Below are 17,125 nucleotides of genomic sequence, written 5' to 3'. Positions count from 1 at the left end.
GCTTCCCCCGCTGTCTCCTTTGGTTTGTCCCTTCCCGGGGCAGGCCGATGCGACCCATGGAATCCCGTAGAGTACTGTTGTGCAGGGCACCACATGCGCATCAGCTGTTTCGTTCGCGACTGGAGCAGAGCTCTCCGGCGAAGCATCTCGCACCGAAGGATTTTTCTTCCTAAAATCCGTATCACAGGGAGCCAGAACGCTCCCAGCCAGTGGCTTTCTGCGAAGGTCAGATTCCAGAGGCACAGCGGAAGCCCCAGACGCGGGCACCGTGCGCCTTGTGGGATACTTCGAGCTAGACTCGACGCACGTGCTGCACAGCATCGGAAACAGGAGGAGAGACATAGCAGCGTGTGGCCTGCAGGGAAGTACCTTTGCCCGGAGTGTCCCTCTCTGCGTCGCTCATGTGCGGCGAAGCTTCGTGTGCCAGATTTTGAGGCAACGGAACACCTTGTTCATACACCACCAACTAGAAGCGCGTCCATGCAAGACGCCAGCAGAGCCGGTGCTGTCGCGCTGGTGTGTGTGCGTCACCAACGACTTACACAATGTTCATAAGCGATGGCTGGCCTTTGAGTAATTCGTTCAGAATCCGCATGCCTTGTCGAGCGTCAGCCTTGGGTGTAGAACTTTCGTCGCTCAAAACAACGGTACTGACACCTGCAGGACACAGCATCACCACCCTGCAGGCATGCAGAACTGGCTCACGGGGACATGCATGTTCGCGTCGATGCAGCTCAAATTGCAGCGCGGTTTTTGACAGACTAGCGCAGGCCAAGTGTGTGTGGCGGATGAGTGCAGAGGAGATCAGCATCAGCTCCGCAAGGCGGACATTGTGGAGCGTAGACGTCCCGGCCCTCAGAGGTTGTGCTTCTGTGGAGGATGTCTGCTTTTTTTCACTCTTGTCACGAGCTAGGGGATACACTCAATCCATGAGGCCGGCTACGGGCGGACCTTGCATAGAGAGGAGGAGCGCCAAGTCGCAGTGTCTCCGCGCGAAGAGAGCTCTCTGGGCGGGGGTGGAATGTTGTCGGCTCTCTTGATGAACGGCAGTCTTGTGCGAGGTCCAGTCGAGGCTCCCAACGAGTATTAAATGACTCATATCGAGATCCACCAGGAACGAGGGATCAATGCCTCTCTGCAAGAGCAGCTCGAAGGACGGCGTCCACACGACTTGAGGACTTTGAGTGCACACGAAGTCGGTGAAATCCTCCATGGTGTAGCTGTAAAACGCATTGGAGTCACACGGTGCATGCCTTTTGATACCAGTCTGGCCAGAAGTGGAGCGCTGCAGCTCTTGATAAGCCTTCTTACCGCGTAGGCCCATGCGCATCAACGCGCTGCTCTAGGAACGATGCGGCAAACTGTATGGATAAATCGGATGCTACGAACACATCCCCTCGCCACCTCCCGCTCCCCAGCGCCGAGCAGCTTCCTTACTTTGCACGTTGAATCAGGCACCGATCGGAGGCGTGAAGCTCCTGTGGTGACGCCGGCTGGTCGAGGTCCTTTGGCTTATTAATTTGTGCGGATGAACGCGCTCTCTCGCTGTCTCCTACGCGCGGATCGCCTAAAACGGTCACACTGTCGCGTGCAAACTGCAGGCGCATGTCGGTCACTGATCTCCTGTTGGGCATGGAGAAGGAGGCTTCAGCCTGCAGCATTCTGTAAACAAAGAGGTGAAGGCTGTAGTCTCTCGAGACGTGGGGACCGAAGAGCCTGGTAATAACTGGGAACTTTTCAAACGGATACCGGACGAGGCAGGGGTCTAGCAACAGGAGAAGGTGCTGGGGAGCACAATCTCTGCAGGCCCTGTTGTCGTGGATGGACTGAACTCTCTCTTGGAACCACATCCGCTTCAGCCGCAGCTCGAGGTTCTCCAACAGGTGCACCATAAACGCCTCGATGTGGTCGTGGGTGCCGTTCTCTTCTGGGGGGTCTTGCATCTGCAGCTGCGGGGGGAGCGCCAGCCTCTCCGCGAAATAGCGAACCGAATCCGGGCCTCTATCTCCCTCCAGCGCATGAAGGGTGACGGCAGCGCTCAGCTGCAGCGCGTGGCCTCGGTGTTGCAGTGAGGCGACACAGAGCTGCCGCGGACAAACCTGCTGAAGAATGAAGCTGGAGGGCAGGGTCAGCAAGTTCCTTTGAATTCTCCAGAAGGGGCGTTTCTGAGAAAGGTATCTGAGAGCACCAGTAGCGAGACAGGCAAGAATTGCAAACGCGTTTTCTTTGGCTTCATCAACTCTGCAAAGACTCAGTGGGGGGTGCGCCGTATCCCTGCCCTGTTCTGTCCGCAGAAAACACCTGAAGCGAAGCCGCAAGAAGATAAGGCAGTCAATGAGGAGGATCTACCTGCTTGTTTCATCTTACACTCAGGCACGTCTACAGGCCTGGGTTTTGTCGTCGGCCGCCACGGTTTTTACCCGTGTCTCCAGGGGCCTAGGATTCACGTGCACCACTTACGCCTCCAGCTGCTGCGCCCGCGGGACTCTCCTGGGGTGGATCCAAGCCTCACGGATGCGCCGCAGTTCATTTTCGCATACGTTCTCAAAGACGGTTGGATCTGACAAGGAGCTGTGGAGCCACTCCGCCTGCCGCAGCGTGTGGAGCGCGTGCAGGATCATCGCGTAGTGAAACGTTTTTTCTGACTTGCTTTCGGTCTTATTCCCCCCCCGTAGATGCAGAGGAGATGACACATCATCTGGGCCCTGTCATGCATGCCAGCAGCGAGGCAGTGCGCAAAACAAGTCTCCACATCCTTGAGGGCTGCTGCGGCGTTGTCATTCTCTGGCGGTAGGCGCGCAGCTTCGTCTTGCCACGGAGGCATCCGCGAAGGAGGCGCGCCGGCCGTCGGCGGTTTCCCCTTACTCAGCGCCAGCGCTGAAGTCTGCGAGTGAACACGAATCCGAACGAGGCACGCACAGCGCCGTTCGAATCGGTTTTTGGCTCAGTGCATCCACTTATTTGTTTCTCTAGATCTGATTCTCCTACTTGAGTAGATGATGCTAGTATATTCAAGCCATTGAATATGAATATCTTTAAAATGTGTAAGACATCCCAGCAGAGCGTCATGGGTCACGAAAAAATGGTGAGTGCAAATGACGACAACACAGCATGCTGTAGGAAGTAGACCGGGGCATTCCTACGAAGACAACAACGCGTGTCTGCTGCCGCTGTTTTTCGGCGTCAGGCGCACCTCGAGTAGGAAACTCCGACAGTCCTCTGTCACCATTTGCAATTGCCCGCACGAGGATGCGGTATGCGCCTCCCAAACTTCAAAAGCCTGCAGGATCCGAAAGGGTGATTCAGGGTACGGAGGCCGCCATGCGTCCCTCTGAAATCGAGTTGTGTCTACAAGCTGTCGATCGTCATGGCTCCTCTGGCACAACTGTGAGTGCCCCAAGCACAATGCTCGTCGCAGCAGAGGAGGCTGTTCACACTCTAGCTCGAGACGCTTTCGTGCAACTTGGAGAACTCAGCGGCCAGGAGTGTTAGGGCTGCCAGAGTCTGCGGTGTCGGCATGATGGAAGCCGCTATACGGCGCCTGGGTTGGCTTCACCACCACAACAAGGAATGGCGAGAGCTGTCTCTGCGGCACAGCGCCTCTTTAAGACCCGCAGCTGGCGGAAAAGGAGAGAGGCGATTCCCTCCAGAGCCCCGCGTAAGACTGCGCTTTTCTACTGGTCTTGGAGTCTCTATGAGCTCGCGTGGCGGCAGTGCCTACAGAGTCGGTCTTGGAGTCTCCAGCACTCTCCATTTGCATCATTTCTTGTTCAGCCCGAGCGATGTAGAGGTTCAGCAGCGCCACTTCGCTCAGGAACGATATTTCCATTGCGTTCAACCCGAAACCGACAGACGTGCTGGCGTCTCCCCCGACACTCTCAAGCCCTTTTCGCGCGCAGTCGCAGACATCCTTCTCAGCTTTGTCACTCAGCGCACGCAGCGGGAACGAGCTCAGGCCAGTGATGCTTCTGAGAGCGGCGCTCAAACGGCTCTTCGCTTCCGCAACTTTTCCCGCGTCGTGGTGGAGTTGACGGGTGGTCTTTCGAAGCCATGCGGTCACGGCGCTTTGCTCTTGAGAGGCGGCCAGGATGACTTTCATTGCCCGCGCGCACGACGACAGGCACACCATGCGGCACCTGGAGACTGTCGGCGAAAACTCTCTCACCAGATGCGAGTGGTGGTAGAGCCGCTCCAGGCGCGCCCGAGCGACCGCGAAAAACTCGATTGAACGATGCAGCGTCGACGCGAGCTCCGGGGGCCCCAGGCGACAGCCGCGCTGAAGGCTCGGCGCGCCGATTCGGTCGGCGACAAGCTGCGCCAAAACGCACACGCTCGCAAGGCGGCGGAGAAGCTGAGACCGTGAATATCACAAATGCTTCTTAAGCAGCCGATGCGGGGCGGCTTGCGCGCTTAGGCGAGCCGCGGAAGCGGTCGCGTTGCCCCGAGCGTCGGACCAACGGGCCTCTGCGCCGAAGGCTCCCGCCCCAAGCGGAGTCCGTACCATTCGCTGCGCTGCACCCTGGCTTGAAGAACTCCCCATACTGGACTGCTTTCCACGGGGAACTTCCTGCCTGGCGTCTGTCGGGTCTTCTGTCAACGTCTCACCACGCCGGCTGCCTGGCCAGCGAGCCTCTGTTCCCCGTTCTGCGCCCGCTCGCCGTGCTACCGGCGTGTGCTGATTTCGGAGTGCCCGACTGGTGCGCAGATACGGACTCACAGAGGCCATGCGCTGAAGCTGAACTAGGAAGTCAGTCAGCGCCGCGCCCTCGGCTGCGTGTATCGCGTCCACGCTCCGAAACGACGCCCAAAGTTGCTCCGCGGAGGACTCTTCGTGAGAAGCGGCCTCGAAGTCGGGGGCTTGAAGACAGCCTTCGGCGATGTCGGCTGTTTTCTCGAAGAAGGGTAGCAGTCTCGAGACAAGGAACACCATCAGGGGGGAACAGAGGTGCGCTTCCACCACCTCTCCGACAAGGGGGAAAACCTCGGCGGCGATTGCTGCCAGGAGGGTTTTCGGTGAGGCTGCATGCCTTGCGCTGCGTTGCTTCTCCGCGAGCACGCGATCGGCCGTCAGCAACTGCAGCCGAGCGGCGCACAGGCTGTGGAGCGCCGGGGGCCCCGCGGGCCGCTCCCTGTCGAGCATCGGGTCACCTGTCCCTCTGGGCCTCGCGTCGGACTCGCTGACCCGCGACGTGCTGGGCTCGGTCGCGGGGAGACCGTTAGAACGTGGCTTCTGCGGCTCCAAAGGAGGCGGCTCCTTCGCGCGACAGCGGCGCTCGCCCTCCACCAGGCCCTGAATAACCTCTGGCAGCAGTGGATCAGAAGCAGGCTGTGCGCCTGACCGCGGCTGCGCCATCTGAGGACAGGCACCAAACGGCCGGAATCGACGCAGCCCATCGGCTGGCGGTTGACTGCGTGCACTCTCCTGCCTTGCCTATGAGGTTCTCTACTAGCAGATGTTTCAAGAGTCGGCTTCCCCCCCCCGCCGTAGACGAGGCGAAGCCCAAGTGCTGCCAGTTTCGCTCCCCCCACCCCGCCGGGTGTCCGCTTCTGATTTCTCTCGCCTCACGAAGAAAAGAGTGCCGAGGCTAGGTCTCGGCTTCGAAGCGCAACTGCAGAAGACCGGAGAGCTGTCTTCGCTCTCTTGCCCTACGAGGGCTCGACTTACTGCGAGCGTCTCCGCAACTGCGGCGAGAGCGGGCCGCGACAGTCTCTCCAACGCTGAATCGGGACTTAGGAACGGGCGTAGCAAAGCCCACGCTGAGTCGCCGCGTCCCTCGGAGCGCGTTATGGCGCTCAGGCAGCCGATGGCGCGGAGGATGACTTCGTGGTCGGCCGGCGGCGCCTCGTTTTCAGCTTTTCGAATGGCTGCGCGGGCAAACTCCGATGCCGCGCGGCTTTCTCCATAGAGGAAGAACTCCTCGGCGAGATCTACAAACAGCTGCGAAGCCGACGCCTGTTGAAACTGCTCCGCGTAGACACACGCCGCGGCCTGCCCCTCGAACCCCGCGGCGAAGACCTCGGGCTGCGTAGCTCGGAGCCTCAAAACTGCCGGCAGAAGCCGGTCAAGCGCAGCCAGCGTCGCATCCACCAGAGGACCGGTTGAGCCCAGAGGCATTTCCGTCCCTCCTGCGGCACTCTCGCAGCTATGAAACGCCCTCGCGAGGCGCAGGCTCAGAAGTGCTTGCTCGAGGTGAAGGAAGTCGCTATCGAGTGGCCATCCCAGGTTGGACTCAGCCGTGCGCACCAGCTCGGCGTGGCGATGCAGAAGCGGAATAACCCAGGTCTCGAGGCCCAGCTGGAGCAACAGATGCTGCAGTTTGCGGGAGGCGTGGACAGTGAGGCAATAGTTTTCAAACCACCGTTGTTCCCGCGAGCTGGGGTACCCTCGGGCGTTCATCTGCACGGGGGGCGGACTCAAATCGCATGCAGGATCTTCGGAAGGCGGTGGATTCCTCTCTAACGGCAGGAATTTCGACATTTCTCTGAGGTCAAGAAGAGAGCTTGGCCTTGGGGGGTCTGCCGAGGTAGGCTGCAGCGACCGGAGAAACGCAGACACCCACAGCGAAAGTGTTACTCCTGTCAAGGGGAGCACGGCAAGTCGTCGCCACCTCACTGGAGTGCTTAAGACAGCTAAAAGCGTCCAATTCCAGTGCCTTACTGCATTAAGATACTCTGTATTGCTTATGTGTTAGGTGACTCTGTTGATCGTTAGCCAGAGAAAGGCAGGAAAAGGCTCCGATAAAGCGAGGAGAGCCTCCCTCTGTACGTGAATGGCTCCGCCAGCGCTCGTCCACTCCCACCTAAAGACTCAGAGATTCCTCGCCACCTAGTCCACTGGAGATGTACATCTAGCCACAAACTACAAAGGGAACACTCCGAGGCACCTTGAACGCGGAGCACACGCCAAACTCTGAAGACGGCAAGAGGAAAGTGAAAACAGCTCATGGAACAAGAAAAACACAGCTCACGCCGCGGAAGAGCTGAGACACGAGACCAAGCGGCTGGCCATGTAGGAGTCACAGAAAAAGACTGCGGCACACAGGATTCAAGCCCCTCAGCAATTGCTTTTTCCACACTTACTGTCGCTTCCTCGACGCGGCTCTGCTCGTTCTCCTGGTCTCCCGAGTCCGCGGAGCTTGAACCTGCGTCTTCAGCCTTTTCGGCGCATGCCTCATCGCAGTCTGGGAACAGCGCCGCATGCCTCGGAATCAGCCGTAGGACGCGACGACGAAACACAACCCCTCTTGCTCTGCCGCAACACGGCCGCCACGCAGTGAGATTTCAGAGTCGCCACGAGCAATCGAAAGGGTGAACTGGCGCGTGTGGAGGCGTGCGCACTGTTGAAGGCAACGAGCTGGCGTTTAAAGCCTCCGCTGGCTAACGCTGAAGCTGCGGCAGGGCTCGCAGTTGTGAACACGAGGCAAGCCATGCAGTGCCAGGGTTCGAGTCCCTCTGCCCCGATTGCCGTGTCTCCGCGACAGCGTACCTTCCCGAGTCGCCGATTGCTCCACGACGGCGGTAACAGCGTCTGTGAGGGCAGCCACGAAGTCTTCCGGGATCGGCGTTGTCAGCGCTGTCAAAGTCTTTGCTCGTTGGAATACGTCGAATCCCAGGCCGGCGATGAAGCTGGTCTGGCGCCCGTCAGCTTCGATCTGAAACGAAGGAACAGCCTTGGATGTAGTGATCTACTACGCGCTTCAGACAGAAACGATTTTATCTTGGAGCGCTCGGCCGTGTAAACTTCTATCGCCTCCTCAGCGTTGCCTCGCCAAATGGGGTCTCTCTTGTCTGCGTGTCTCCCCGTCGCTGCCTCCAAAGCGCGCCTGCTTGCTTCTGAGTCGGTGCGAGTGTTTGGGACCGTCTTCTCTATCGCAAGGGGTGACTTCCCACTCATGTAGTTGCAGCCGTTAGTCTCTGCTCTCGATAGGAGACTCCTGGGGCGCAGGGAGTGTTGAGGGCGCCGCAGGCCGGGGGTCTTACCTTTTCAGATTTGCAGGCCTTGAGGAAGCTGCGCCTCCGCTGCATGTCATCCGCTTCGGCAGCAAGCGCTAGCGCGGCCTCGATGTGTTTGCTGGCTTGTTGCCACGCCGCCGAGGAAAGGACGCAGAGCTCGGCTAGCTCGAGGTGCGCGTCGGCAGCTTTGATGTCCGAAGCGGCTTCCATGACCTCGATCGCTTTTTCGTAGAGCTTCACGGCATCTGGATGCCCCGCGGGCAGCGCGCGGGCGCAGAACAGAAGCAGCTCGCCTTCCGAGTTGCTCTCGCTCTTCACCTTCTCGCTGACCTCCACGAAGGGATGCTTTTCCTTCCCGCACACCGCCAGCAGCTGGAACCTCAGGACCTGCACGTGTGCGTGTTTGGGCAGCTGCAGGAACGCTTTGTCCGCAACCGCGACGACTTGTCTCCACTGCTTCCCGGCCGCCAGGCACGCAAGGAGGGCAAAGTACATCTTGACGAGCGTAGGAAGCGACTCCGAGCGGCTAGCGAGAGCGGCGATCGGCGCCGCAATCTTCAGTGCAGTGACCACGTCGGCGCAGAGCTCCGGGACACGCAGCAGCGGCACCACGACGTTCCACAGACTCCGCGTCGCAAAAAGAGCAAGAGATGGGCTCCGCGTGGACTTCGCGAACTCGCAGGCTTGCAGCAAATGCAGTAGCGCCAGACGCTGACCACGCGCCGCCTGCAGAGAGGACCTGCAAAAGAGACCGAGCCGGAGGGCGAGTGAAGAGGGGGGGGGGCTGGAGGTAGGAAGGTGGGTGCTCACAGGCCTCGACGTTCTCCCTCTCTCTCTCACTGACTGCCTGTAGCTGAAAGCAAAGTGAGAGGGTCGCAAGTACCCTCGAAAGCCTCAGACCGGACAAGCGACTTCGAGGCCGCGCTGAGTCAGCCAACTCCGCAAGAGTCCTGCCGCGCTTCGCAAGCTCGCATGCCTTTTCCTCCCATAGTCAAATTACCTTTGCTTGCTTCGCCTTACCAGTCTGAGTGGAGAGCAGAGAGACATGTACCAATGACTGTGTGGCTTATGCCGATCCAGAGTCGCCTCCTCCTGCTGAGGTTGGGCGCCACCGTGTAGGGCACTTGGTGGAAGTCTTCCCCGACGGCCTCCAGCGCGAACGCCAGGGCGAGCTGGGTGAAGACTGCGGGCGCGCTGAAAGTCCTGACAGCCAGCCGGGCCTTCAGCTCCGCCTTCAGGTCACTGTCGCGTTCGGAGCCCTCAGCCAATGCTTCAATAAGGTCGTAGCAGCGCGTGACCAGACCTTCTTTCACTTGCACGTCGGTCTCCTTCGCAATTCGCTGCGGTGCGCAGTCCGTAAAAGCCAAACGCCGCTTTCAGACGTGTGTAATGAGGCAGTCTTCGCAGGCTGAGAAAGGGCTCGCGTTTCCACATGCTGCCTCCGATCAGAAGCCTCAGGCGTCGCGTCGCTGAATACTGCGACAGATCTTCTGTTTGATCCTCGCTGAAGTGAACAAATGGAGCGAGGCAGGCCGCAGCTGCTACTTAGGATTCTGGCCTGCGGCGAGCCCTTCCGCCCGTGGCCTCTTCGGGTGGCGGCTTGACGGGTAGCAAGTCGCATCGTGTACTTCGGCTTTTCTCGATGCCGCCACCATACCCCCTGCTGCGCCACTGCTGCCTTGAGGTCAAAGGCTGTGGCTCGGGGCGGCGCCGGCCTCGTCGTTTCGTACCTCCATCAGAAAGATCGCTTGGATTTCGCCGCCGGTGGTGCCCGCGATCTCAGAAGGGGGCCGAGGATGTGGAGGAGGTTGTTTCGCCCCCTTTCCGCCTTTGGCGGCTGGCGCAGGAGGGGCAGCGGCGCCGCAGCTGAGATTCGTTTTCAGCAGCTGCTCAATCCAGCCGGGAGTCGCGCAGGCAGCCACTCCGCTTTCGAAGAGAGAGGCGACAAAGTCCTTGCAGCCGGTCTGACCCAGAAAAGGAAGCGCTCGAGTTACAGCCTCTTCAATCACGGACTGCTTTGACAGGGCCTGACACGCAGGTCGCATCATCCACAAGGCACACGAGTCTGCGCAGAGGCCGACGCCTGTGCCGGGAGATTTGAGACGTGCACGCGGGCGTGCCTACCCCATACGCAGAGCCGGCTAATCGAGTGTCTTCGTTTCGCAGCTCCTTCGCAAGGTGATTTGGAGTCACATCGCATGCATATGTCGAGCGCACACAGTGCGGACTGCGTTTGAATCCGTTGCGTTCAGCGCAATGCGGCCTGGGTGAGTAGGAAACGTTTGCCCGGCGCTCGGGGACAGCAGCAGACAGCTAGTATCAAACTCCCTGATTGCTGGAGCGGCGCGTTTGGCGCCTGCCTAGCTCGAGATACGTAGAACAGGCAATTCGTCGAGTGATTCCTGCCGAGTAGCGCCGCTGAGGAGCTCGGATTGCCTGACTTTTATCGGAGAAGAAGTCCTCTCTCCGTGAAACGAGTTCCTGCTGTTCAGCTCCGGTCCCCTGGTAAGGCGCAGGCTGCGGGGCTTCTTTGACAAACGGCTGGGGCTTTTCACCCGGACTTACGAGAGCGTTCTGAGTTAGAAAGAGGGTTATGCTTCGAAGAACAGCGTCGAATCTGACGGGAAACACTGCAGACTTGATGAGGAGATGCGTCTGGAGCTCCTGCACGCACTCGAGCAGAGCGAAATTCTTCGTCCGCTCAAACGACCTGCTTTCCAGGATGTGCTTGTGCAGATTCCAGAAGTGAATGGCGCCGTTGCAAATCAGCCAGGGCTGGCCAAAGTCCTTGCTGCAGGCACGAAACATCAGATACAGGAGGATATCTTAGTTCTCTCTGCCTAGTTCAGTTTTATTATCCCGAATCCAGAAATAAGAGATATAGGTTTCGGTTCCCACTGGAGCTGTGATCGTGGCTGGCGGAGTCCATTCCGTTTAACCAGGGCCTCCGGCCCTACACTGCTGTAGGGACAGATATATAAGCTCATCTGAAACGTTCGTATGCTGCTGGTTTTTGTTCAAACGCAACGGCTGCCGTAGTTGGAGGTGGATGCTAAATCTATATTGGATTCAGCCTAGAGGCACAATGCAAAGCGGTCGGAGGAACTGTAAACCTGTGAGTCTCCACTGTACCCTGCAGACGACTCAGGCTGTTACATTTGGCCATAGAATCTGTACCATGCAGCTGGAAAACGGCTTCGTGTAGAGCGCCCTCACGCACCTGGGTCAGAAGCGGAGGACTGGCAGCGTAAGGATGATTTTGCGGGTAGGCGCTCTCCAGCTGCCAGATTCTTACCTGAGGCGAACGCCAACAAGCAAGAGCTGGAGGATACTCTGTTTTATTTTCGTCGCCGTTTCCGCTGCCGTGTTCTGTCCTGCTCCCTTGCTGGGAGGCGTCGCCGCTGCCTCTCCATCTCCGGCGGAGCGGTCGCCGTCTTTTCCGTTGCCCACATCCACGCCAGGGAGTTCTTTGTAGTCTGCCCTGAGGCTTTCGCTGAGGCAAAGCGCCTGCGCGGCATAACACAATCCTCTGCATCACCCAGTCTTCTGCGGCGTTTGAGAGTAAGCGCCAGCTTCATCCCTAGCTCAAGAGGCCTTGACAAAGATTCAGCACTCACAGCAAGCTGCAAGGAGCGTACCAGCGTATAGCACGATTGGATCACTGCGATGGCGGTCTGCGTATTCTCAGCCGGCACCATCAACTTCATCGGGAGCGACACATCGCCCGCGGTCGGTTCAGATGTCAGCCGTCCGCCATCAAGGACGCTGGCAAGCTCGCCTTGGCGGTTGTTCACGAGACTCAACACAGTTTTGCACAAGTTGGCGGCCACGGTGAACTGCTCGTTTTCAAACGCTTGCTGCGCAACTTGGCTGAGGAGCCTCACGAGGCGATCGACCTTTTGCTCGCGCGCATACTTGTCCATCTCGGCCTGTTCCACGCCCACAGAGCGACGTGAACTCTCCCTTTCGGCCTGCGCCAATTCCGCGAGGGACTGGTCGCGCAGTGCCTCGATCTTGGGAAGATAGTTCCTGAGGAGGGAACAGACTTGCAGTCGAGAGCAACAGGACGTAGTGGTATCGTGAGCAAGGCCTAACGGGGAGGGGGGGCGTCTGTCTCCTGATGTGTGTCCGGCATGGCTCCATCTCCTCTTTCTGAAGCGTTCATGCGATTCGAGCACAGCCAAGCACAGCAAGCGGCCATCCGAGAAGCATAAAAAAGGATTCACATTCGCCCTGTGTCCTGGAGATGCCCCCAAACCCCGCCACCGAAGTGGCAGGCCGCATCTGGCGCACAGTAGCGCGCCGGGCCCAACCGTGAGAGGTGACGAACAGCATCTGATTCGGGCGCACAGGGCACGCTTCCGGTGTGTTAGAAATGCATCTGTAGGAAGAGCTTCGCAAGCAAACAGACGTGAGCAGAGGAAACAGAGAAGCTGCCCTGCGGCGCGTACCTGAGCGAGAGGTCGGATTTACTTCGATCCGCAAGAAGCTGCAGCTGATCAAGAGTGACGGCTCCATCGTCTGTCACCACCTGTGGCTTGATAGCCTCATAAAGCAATTTGAAGTACCGGTCCAAGGGCCGCAGACTTAACGACTCCATGAACTCTCGCAGCACTGCGCTTTCCCCCTGGTAGGCTCCCTCGGTAGCGCCTGAGGAAGGGCGTGTCGCGGCTTCAAGCGGGCTGGTGTAATCGATGGAGAGAGCTTTTTCGATGGATTCCTTGGCAACTGCAGGAAGGTCTTCGTGTGCTTCGCAAAGCGCGACCTGGTACAAGAAATTGACTCTAAGTGCGGCAAGGGGAGACTGGATCCTCTCGAGAGCTTCGCTTGCCTAACCCACACGGCAGACGGGCGCATCGACACACGTGAAGCAGACAATGTTTCTCGCGACCTCTCTTCGTCTTTGGCTTCCAAACGAACAGTAAACAACATGGGCAGGTCTGCAGAAATTCCTGAGGCCAGGATTCAAGCTACTTCGGCCCTGAAAGTCGCCTGTGGGCAAACCGCCCTCCCCGCCCCCCCCCATTCACCTGCCAGTAGGAGGCAATACCTCCGGCCACAGACACGGGCTCCGCGGATGCCGTTCAGTTGCTCTCTGCAGCATCAGCTGGAATCGCCACATCTTTGCTCAAGTTTCTGGGCGTCGCCAAAGAAGCCGGCCTCGCACTCACTCTGTGAAGGCTGCGGTACACGAGGCTGCGATAGGGTTCGAGGAAAAGGGGCCTCGCCATGTTCCACATGCTGACGGCGCACTCTTCCACCAAGTCGGAGCAGAGCGGGATTTGTTCGGCGTTGTCTAGGCATTCCTCGATGCCTCTCACGGCCTGAATTCTTCGCGTCAACGCAGTGTCTCTCCTCCGGTCCTCGTCTTCCGGCGAGATCGCCTGGTCTGCCGACCCCTGCTGCCGGAGCTCCGAGACGCGGACGTCGAGTTCGATTGACAACAGCTCCTGCATGAGCGTGCAGCGACTGGTGAGCTTTCGCCAGCTGAAGATCCAGGATATCCCACGAAGGATGCGAATTTGCGCAGTGAACATCCAGCTCCGTCCAGCCGCTCTGGCTTTTTGGAGAATATATCCTGCGAGAGGGACTGCGGTTTTAAATCTTCAAGGTCTTTGTTTAATGGATTCAAGTTTACTTGCGCTTACCATGACCGTCATGTTAAGTGCATCAGCGGAGTGTAGATAAGATGACAGCTAGTGTGCATATAGAACGAACTGAACACCATGTATTAATCTACCAAGGGTAATCATGGTGATCTGGTATTCCTCTTGGCACAACGCTGAAACCTTGGATCCGCAGAGGAATGGAGATTAACAGCGGCTGTGCAGGAGAAAACGTCCACGAAAGAAACAGCGCGGTTGTGTTGCGCACAGCCGCGGGGAGATTCCTCCGCGCCTCTGGCCTGCTGCTACCCGGAACAGACGTTTGGCGGCAGCTGCGCTGTGGGGCATCTTATTTCTGCGGATTCCGCTTACCATTTCAGCCGCGTGACCATCAGGCGAGCCAGAGGCCACAGGCCCAGAGTCATGGCTGTTCGCGCCAACTTCACAGCAGCGAGTTGTTCGTTCGCAGAAGCGGTGGGGGCCTGCAGCGCTGCGACAGCGGCTTCCAGGCTGCCTTCAGGCTTCCCCTGAAAGTCGTAGCCGTTCCTGGAAAAGAGAGCGAAGAACTCGGGATCGACGAGCGACCACGCCTTCGCGAGCCCCGCTGCGGCTTCGTGCCCTGGCGAACGCGCGGCGAAAACAGCTGCCGTCTGCATTCGCGACCAGACGTTCTTCTCCGCTTCTTTGCGGACAATTGTCACGAGGGCGTCTGAGGCGCTGGCCAGCGTCGCCCGAGCCCTGAAGGAGCCGGACGCAGATTTCGGGTCACATCTGTTTCAGAGACGACGACGTGCATTTCTCTCTCTTTATCTATCTACCACCGATCTATCTGTCTATGTATCTGTCGTTCTATCTATCTATCTCTGGGCCGGCTCGCCCGCAGGCCCCCTACCAAGTGTGCATCTCTCGCACGTTTGGTTTACTCGACAGTATCTGGGTTTATCATTGTAACGGCCGAGCGTAAAAGCGTGGCGTGTGCTGTCTGGAGTCCTTGCCTACAGCATAACTTTCCACTCGAGGACCGTCCGCTCGCTGTGGGCGTCAGCGCGATATCCTGGATTCGCTCCTTCTTCTGCGAGGAGCTTGACAGCCTCGTCTGTGGCCTGCGGGCGGCAGCACAATCCTTCTGCACCCTGGTCCAGCGGCTAGACGCATCTTCAGCGCCAGCTAGTTGCACGTGCTCTGCGGTTTGTTTGAGTCAAAAAAGCAAAGGCATCCCCTGATCCAGCGCATGCCAAGCCCGTTTTGCCACGGTTGCCCCTCCCTCCACGGTAGGAGGGAGGCCATGGAGCGGAAGCCACGCTGCTGGAGCCCGCTTGAGACACACGCCGCTCTCTCACGAGTTCATTCCACACCTCTTGGGAGTCAAAATGGAGAATTACGGTTTGCAGGACGTTGCGCTGTACTCACGTACCTTGAAAGCATCAACAACTCGTCCCGCGTCTTCTAAGCAACTCGCGGACTGCAGAATCAAGTTAATCTTCCAGGGAAGATGTAACGCGTTCTGCTGGGGTGCCGCCTTCGCAGACTGAACTCGCTCTTTGGAGCCGCGCTCGACTGCGGGATTCCTGGCTGCAGCACTGAAACGCGAATACGCCGCGAAGGCATCACCCACAAAACACCCGTATCTCAATGAATGATGTATCGGTAGTCTGTAGTCTCTCAAATCCTCTGCCACTAGTGCGGCCCTCACCGTTTGCCGACATGGATCTTGTATTCGCCTGAGCGATGCATGCTGTCTGCATCATTCAGGTGAGGAGTACTTCGCATGAATCCTAGAATTCACTGCTGGGACTGACGCAAGAGTGCTGCGGCCTAGCCAGATCAATGAGATGCCACACATGCCGCACGCTGCTCCAGAAAACTTCTAGTACGGACCAGCTGAGGCGAACACTATCGCAGCTCACGTGGATCCGGAACTTGCCGAATCACTGAAACGACGTAGAGACAGTTGACGTCTGGTTACAAAACCGGAGAGACAACAGCCGGATATGTGTGAGTGTGTACTCGTCATCGCCCCCCGCGAGCCCCGCATGCTCACCTAACTCGAAGAAAATTCTCGAAAGCATCAACCAAATGTTGTTTCCATCCTGGTCTCAACAGCGGACGAACTATCGTAAGGAAGATCAAACTGGCACTCATTATTGCCGATACTTGTCTGAATACATGCGTTGGAAAGAGGTGCGAAGAAAAGCGCATAGGAAGCAGCTTCCTGTTGCTGCGCGAAGCCGACAAAGAAGGACGTGCAACACGTGCTCGCTAGTTTTTTTGAAGAGCACAACGTAATGACTTTGTCGAACAGTTCTTAAGAAACGCTGTGTGCTGCCTGGTTGTGTTCCGCGTTTCAAGCACGCCGGGTTTCGGTGCCCGCTCCAGCGAGCTCAATCTTGCGAAATGACATCAGATAGTGTACCAGGGACGCTTCATCGATGTTATAGAGCAAACTGACAACTTGCCTCTCTTTCCTGGGGTCGGTCAGATTGATTCGTATCGCCTCCTCCACGAATGAGAGCGCAAAGAGGATTTGGCGCACAAGGTGCATGCCAGTCATACAAAGCTCTTTCGCACGTTGTGCTTCCAGGAGAACCCTATGAATTCAGCAAGCACGACACAATTGACAGAACCTCCGGTTGGTGCGCATCTATTTTCTTTCCACGCGCTGACTGGTTCCCTGACTCGTGCTCCTTAGCAACCTGCATCGGTGAGCAGATCCCCCCCGATCCCCCCCCCCCCCCTCCCCCCCCCGAGCAGATGCCCTGAGCATATGCCCTCCGACAGTATACCACGAGCCCTCGCGAGGCGGGAACCTGGGCAGCCCTGGCGCATCGCATGTGAATTCACACTCTCGAAAAAAATGCCATCCCGTTTGCTACGAATTCGTGGCGCGCTATTCTGAGGAGCAACGACAGGCACGAGCTTGTCATGGCCTCACTTACCGCAGTAGCTTTGCTCGTGCGAGCGTTTGTGAATCCTCAGGTTCCGTCATTTCGTACAGCTGAAGTCCAAGAAACACCCACTTCCGAAGCTCCATTTGTTGGTTTACCGTTGCCTGCCAGTGCGCGCGCGTGAAGTGGCGGCCACGACGGGAGGTGGGTGAGAAGCGCAGCGGTCCTGCCTGTGGTGCTCACCTCGACGGCTTCGGCGGCCTTGTCATAGTGCCCAAGCGCACAAGCACACTCCGCGTAGTCAACTAAGGCGTCTACACAGAATTTGGAGGGCGGATCAAAGGAGATGTCCGCAGCCTTTCACGTGGGGGCCACTGCACGAACTCGCGGCAGATCCCGCTACCCTGAGGAGCAGATGTTGCTCAGCCACTGTACACGCGATAAAGGTCCTGATGGTCTATCTCCTCAAGGCGCAACTGTGGACCGCTGGATGCCCGGCTTGCACATACACCAGGTGGCAGAGTAACTGCGGAGAAGTATTGTACCTGGAGGCAACGACGTCCCAAAGTTGTGCGCGTTCTCTCTGATGATCGCCGCAGCCGGATCCAGGCTGCTCAGCCGTCCAGCCCGGACATCCTTCACGAGCCTCTGGAGCTGCCGGACTAGCATTCCCATTGTGAT

The 17,125-nt window shown here is 58.2% G+C and overlaps 1 protein-coding gene across 1 annotated transcript; it reads right to left on the bottom strand.

The window, feature by feature from the left end:
• Positions 1 to 538: 538 nt before the first annotated feature.
• On the bottom strand, positions 539 to 17,119 carry BESB_007790 (uncharacterized protein; the record flags this gene model as incomplete). Its single annotated transcript, XM_029359533.1, has 25 exons — positions 539 to 657; positions 952 to 1,220; positions 1,438 to 2,178; positions 2,461 to 2,705; positions 3,194 to 3,280; positions 3,722 to 4,312; positions 4,718 to 5,353; positions 5,666 to 6,529; positions 7,081 to 7,181; positions 7,487 to 7,652; positions 7,981 to 8,692; positions 8,974 to 9,293; positions 9,684 to 9,980; positions 10,576 to 10,744; positions 11,249 to 11,460; positions 11,592 to 11,982; positions 12,405 to 12,784; positions 13,125 to 13,440; positions 13,932 to 14,297; positions 14,559 to 14,662; positions 14,974 to 15,139; positions 15,601 to 15,717; positions 16,496 to 16,554; positions 16,688 to 16,758; positions 16,990 to 17,119. 25 exons carry the CDS (start codon positions 17,117 to 17,119, stop codon positions 539 to 541), a joined length of 7,629 nt encoding a protein of 2,542 aa, XP_029222446.1.
• Between the last annotated feature and the right edge of the window lie 6 nt (positions 17,120 to 17,125).

Source organism: Besnoitia besnoiti, chromosome I, assembly GCF_002563875.1.
Source record: "Besnoitia besnoiti strain Bb-Ger1 chromosome I, whole genome shotgun sequence".
NCBI classification, from domain to species: domain Eukaryota; phylum Apicomplexa; class Conoidasida; order Eucoccidiorida; family Sarcocystidae; genus Besnoitia; species Besnoitia besnoiti.
The sequence above is the reverse complement of the archived record's forward strand: the minus strand, read 5'-3'. Positions and strand labels throughout refer to the sequence as shown.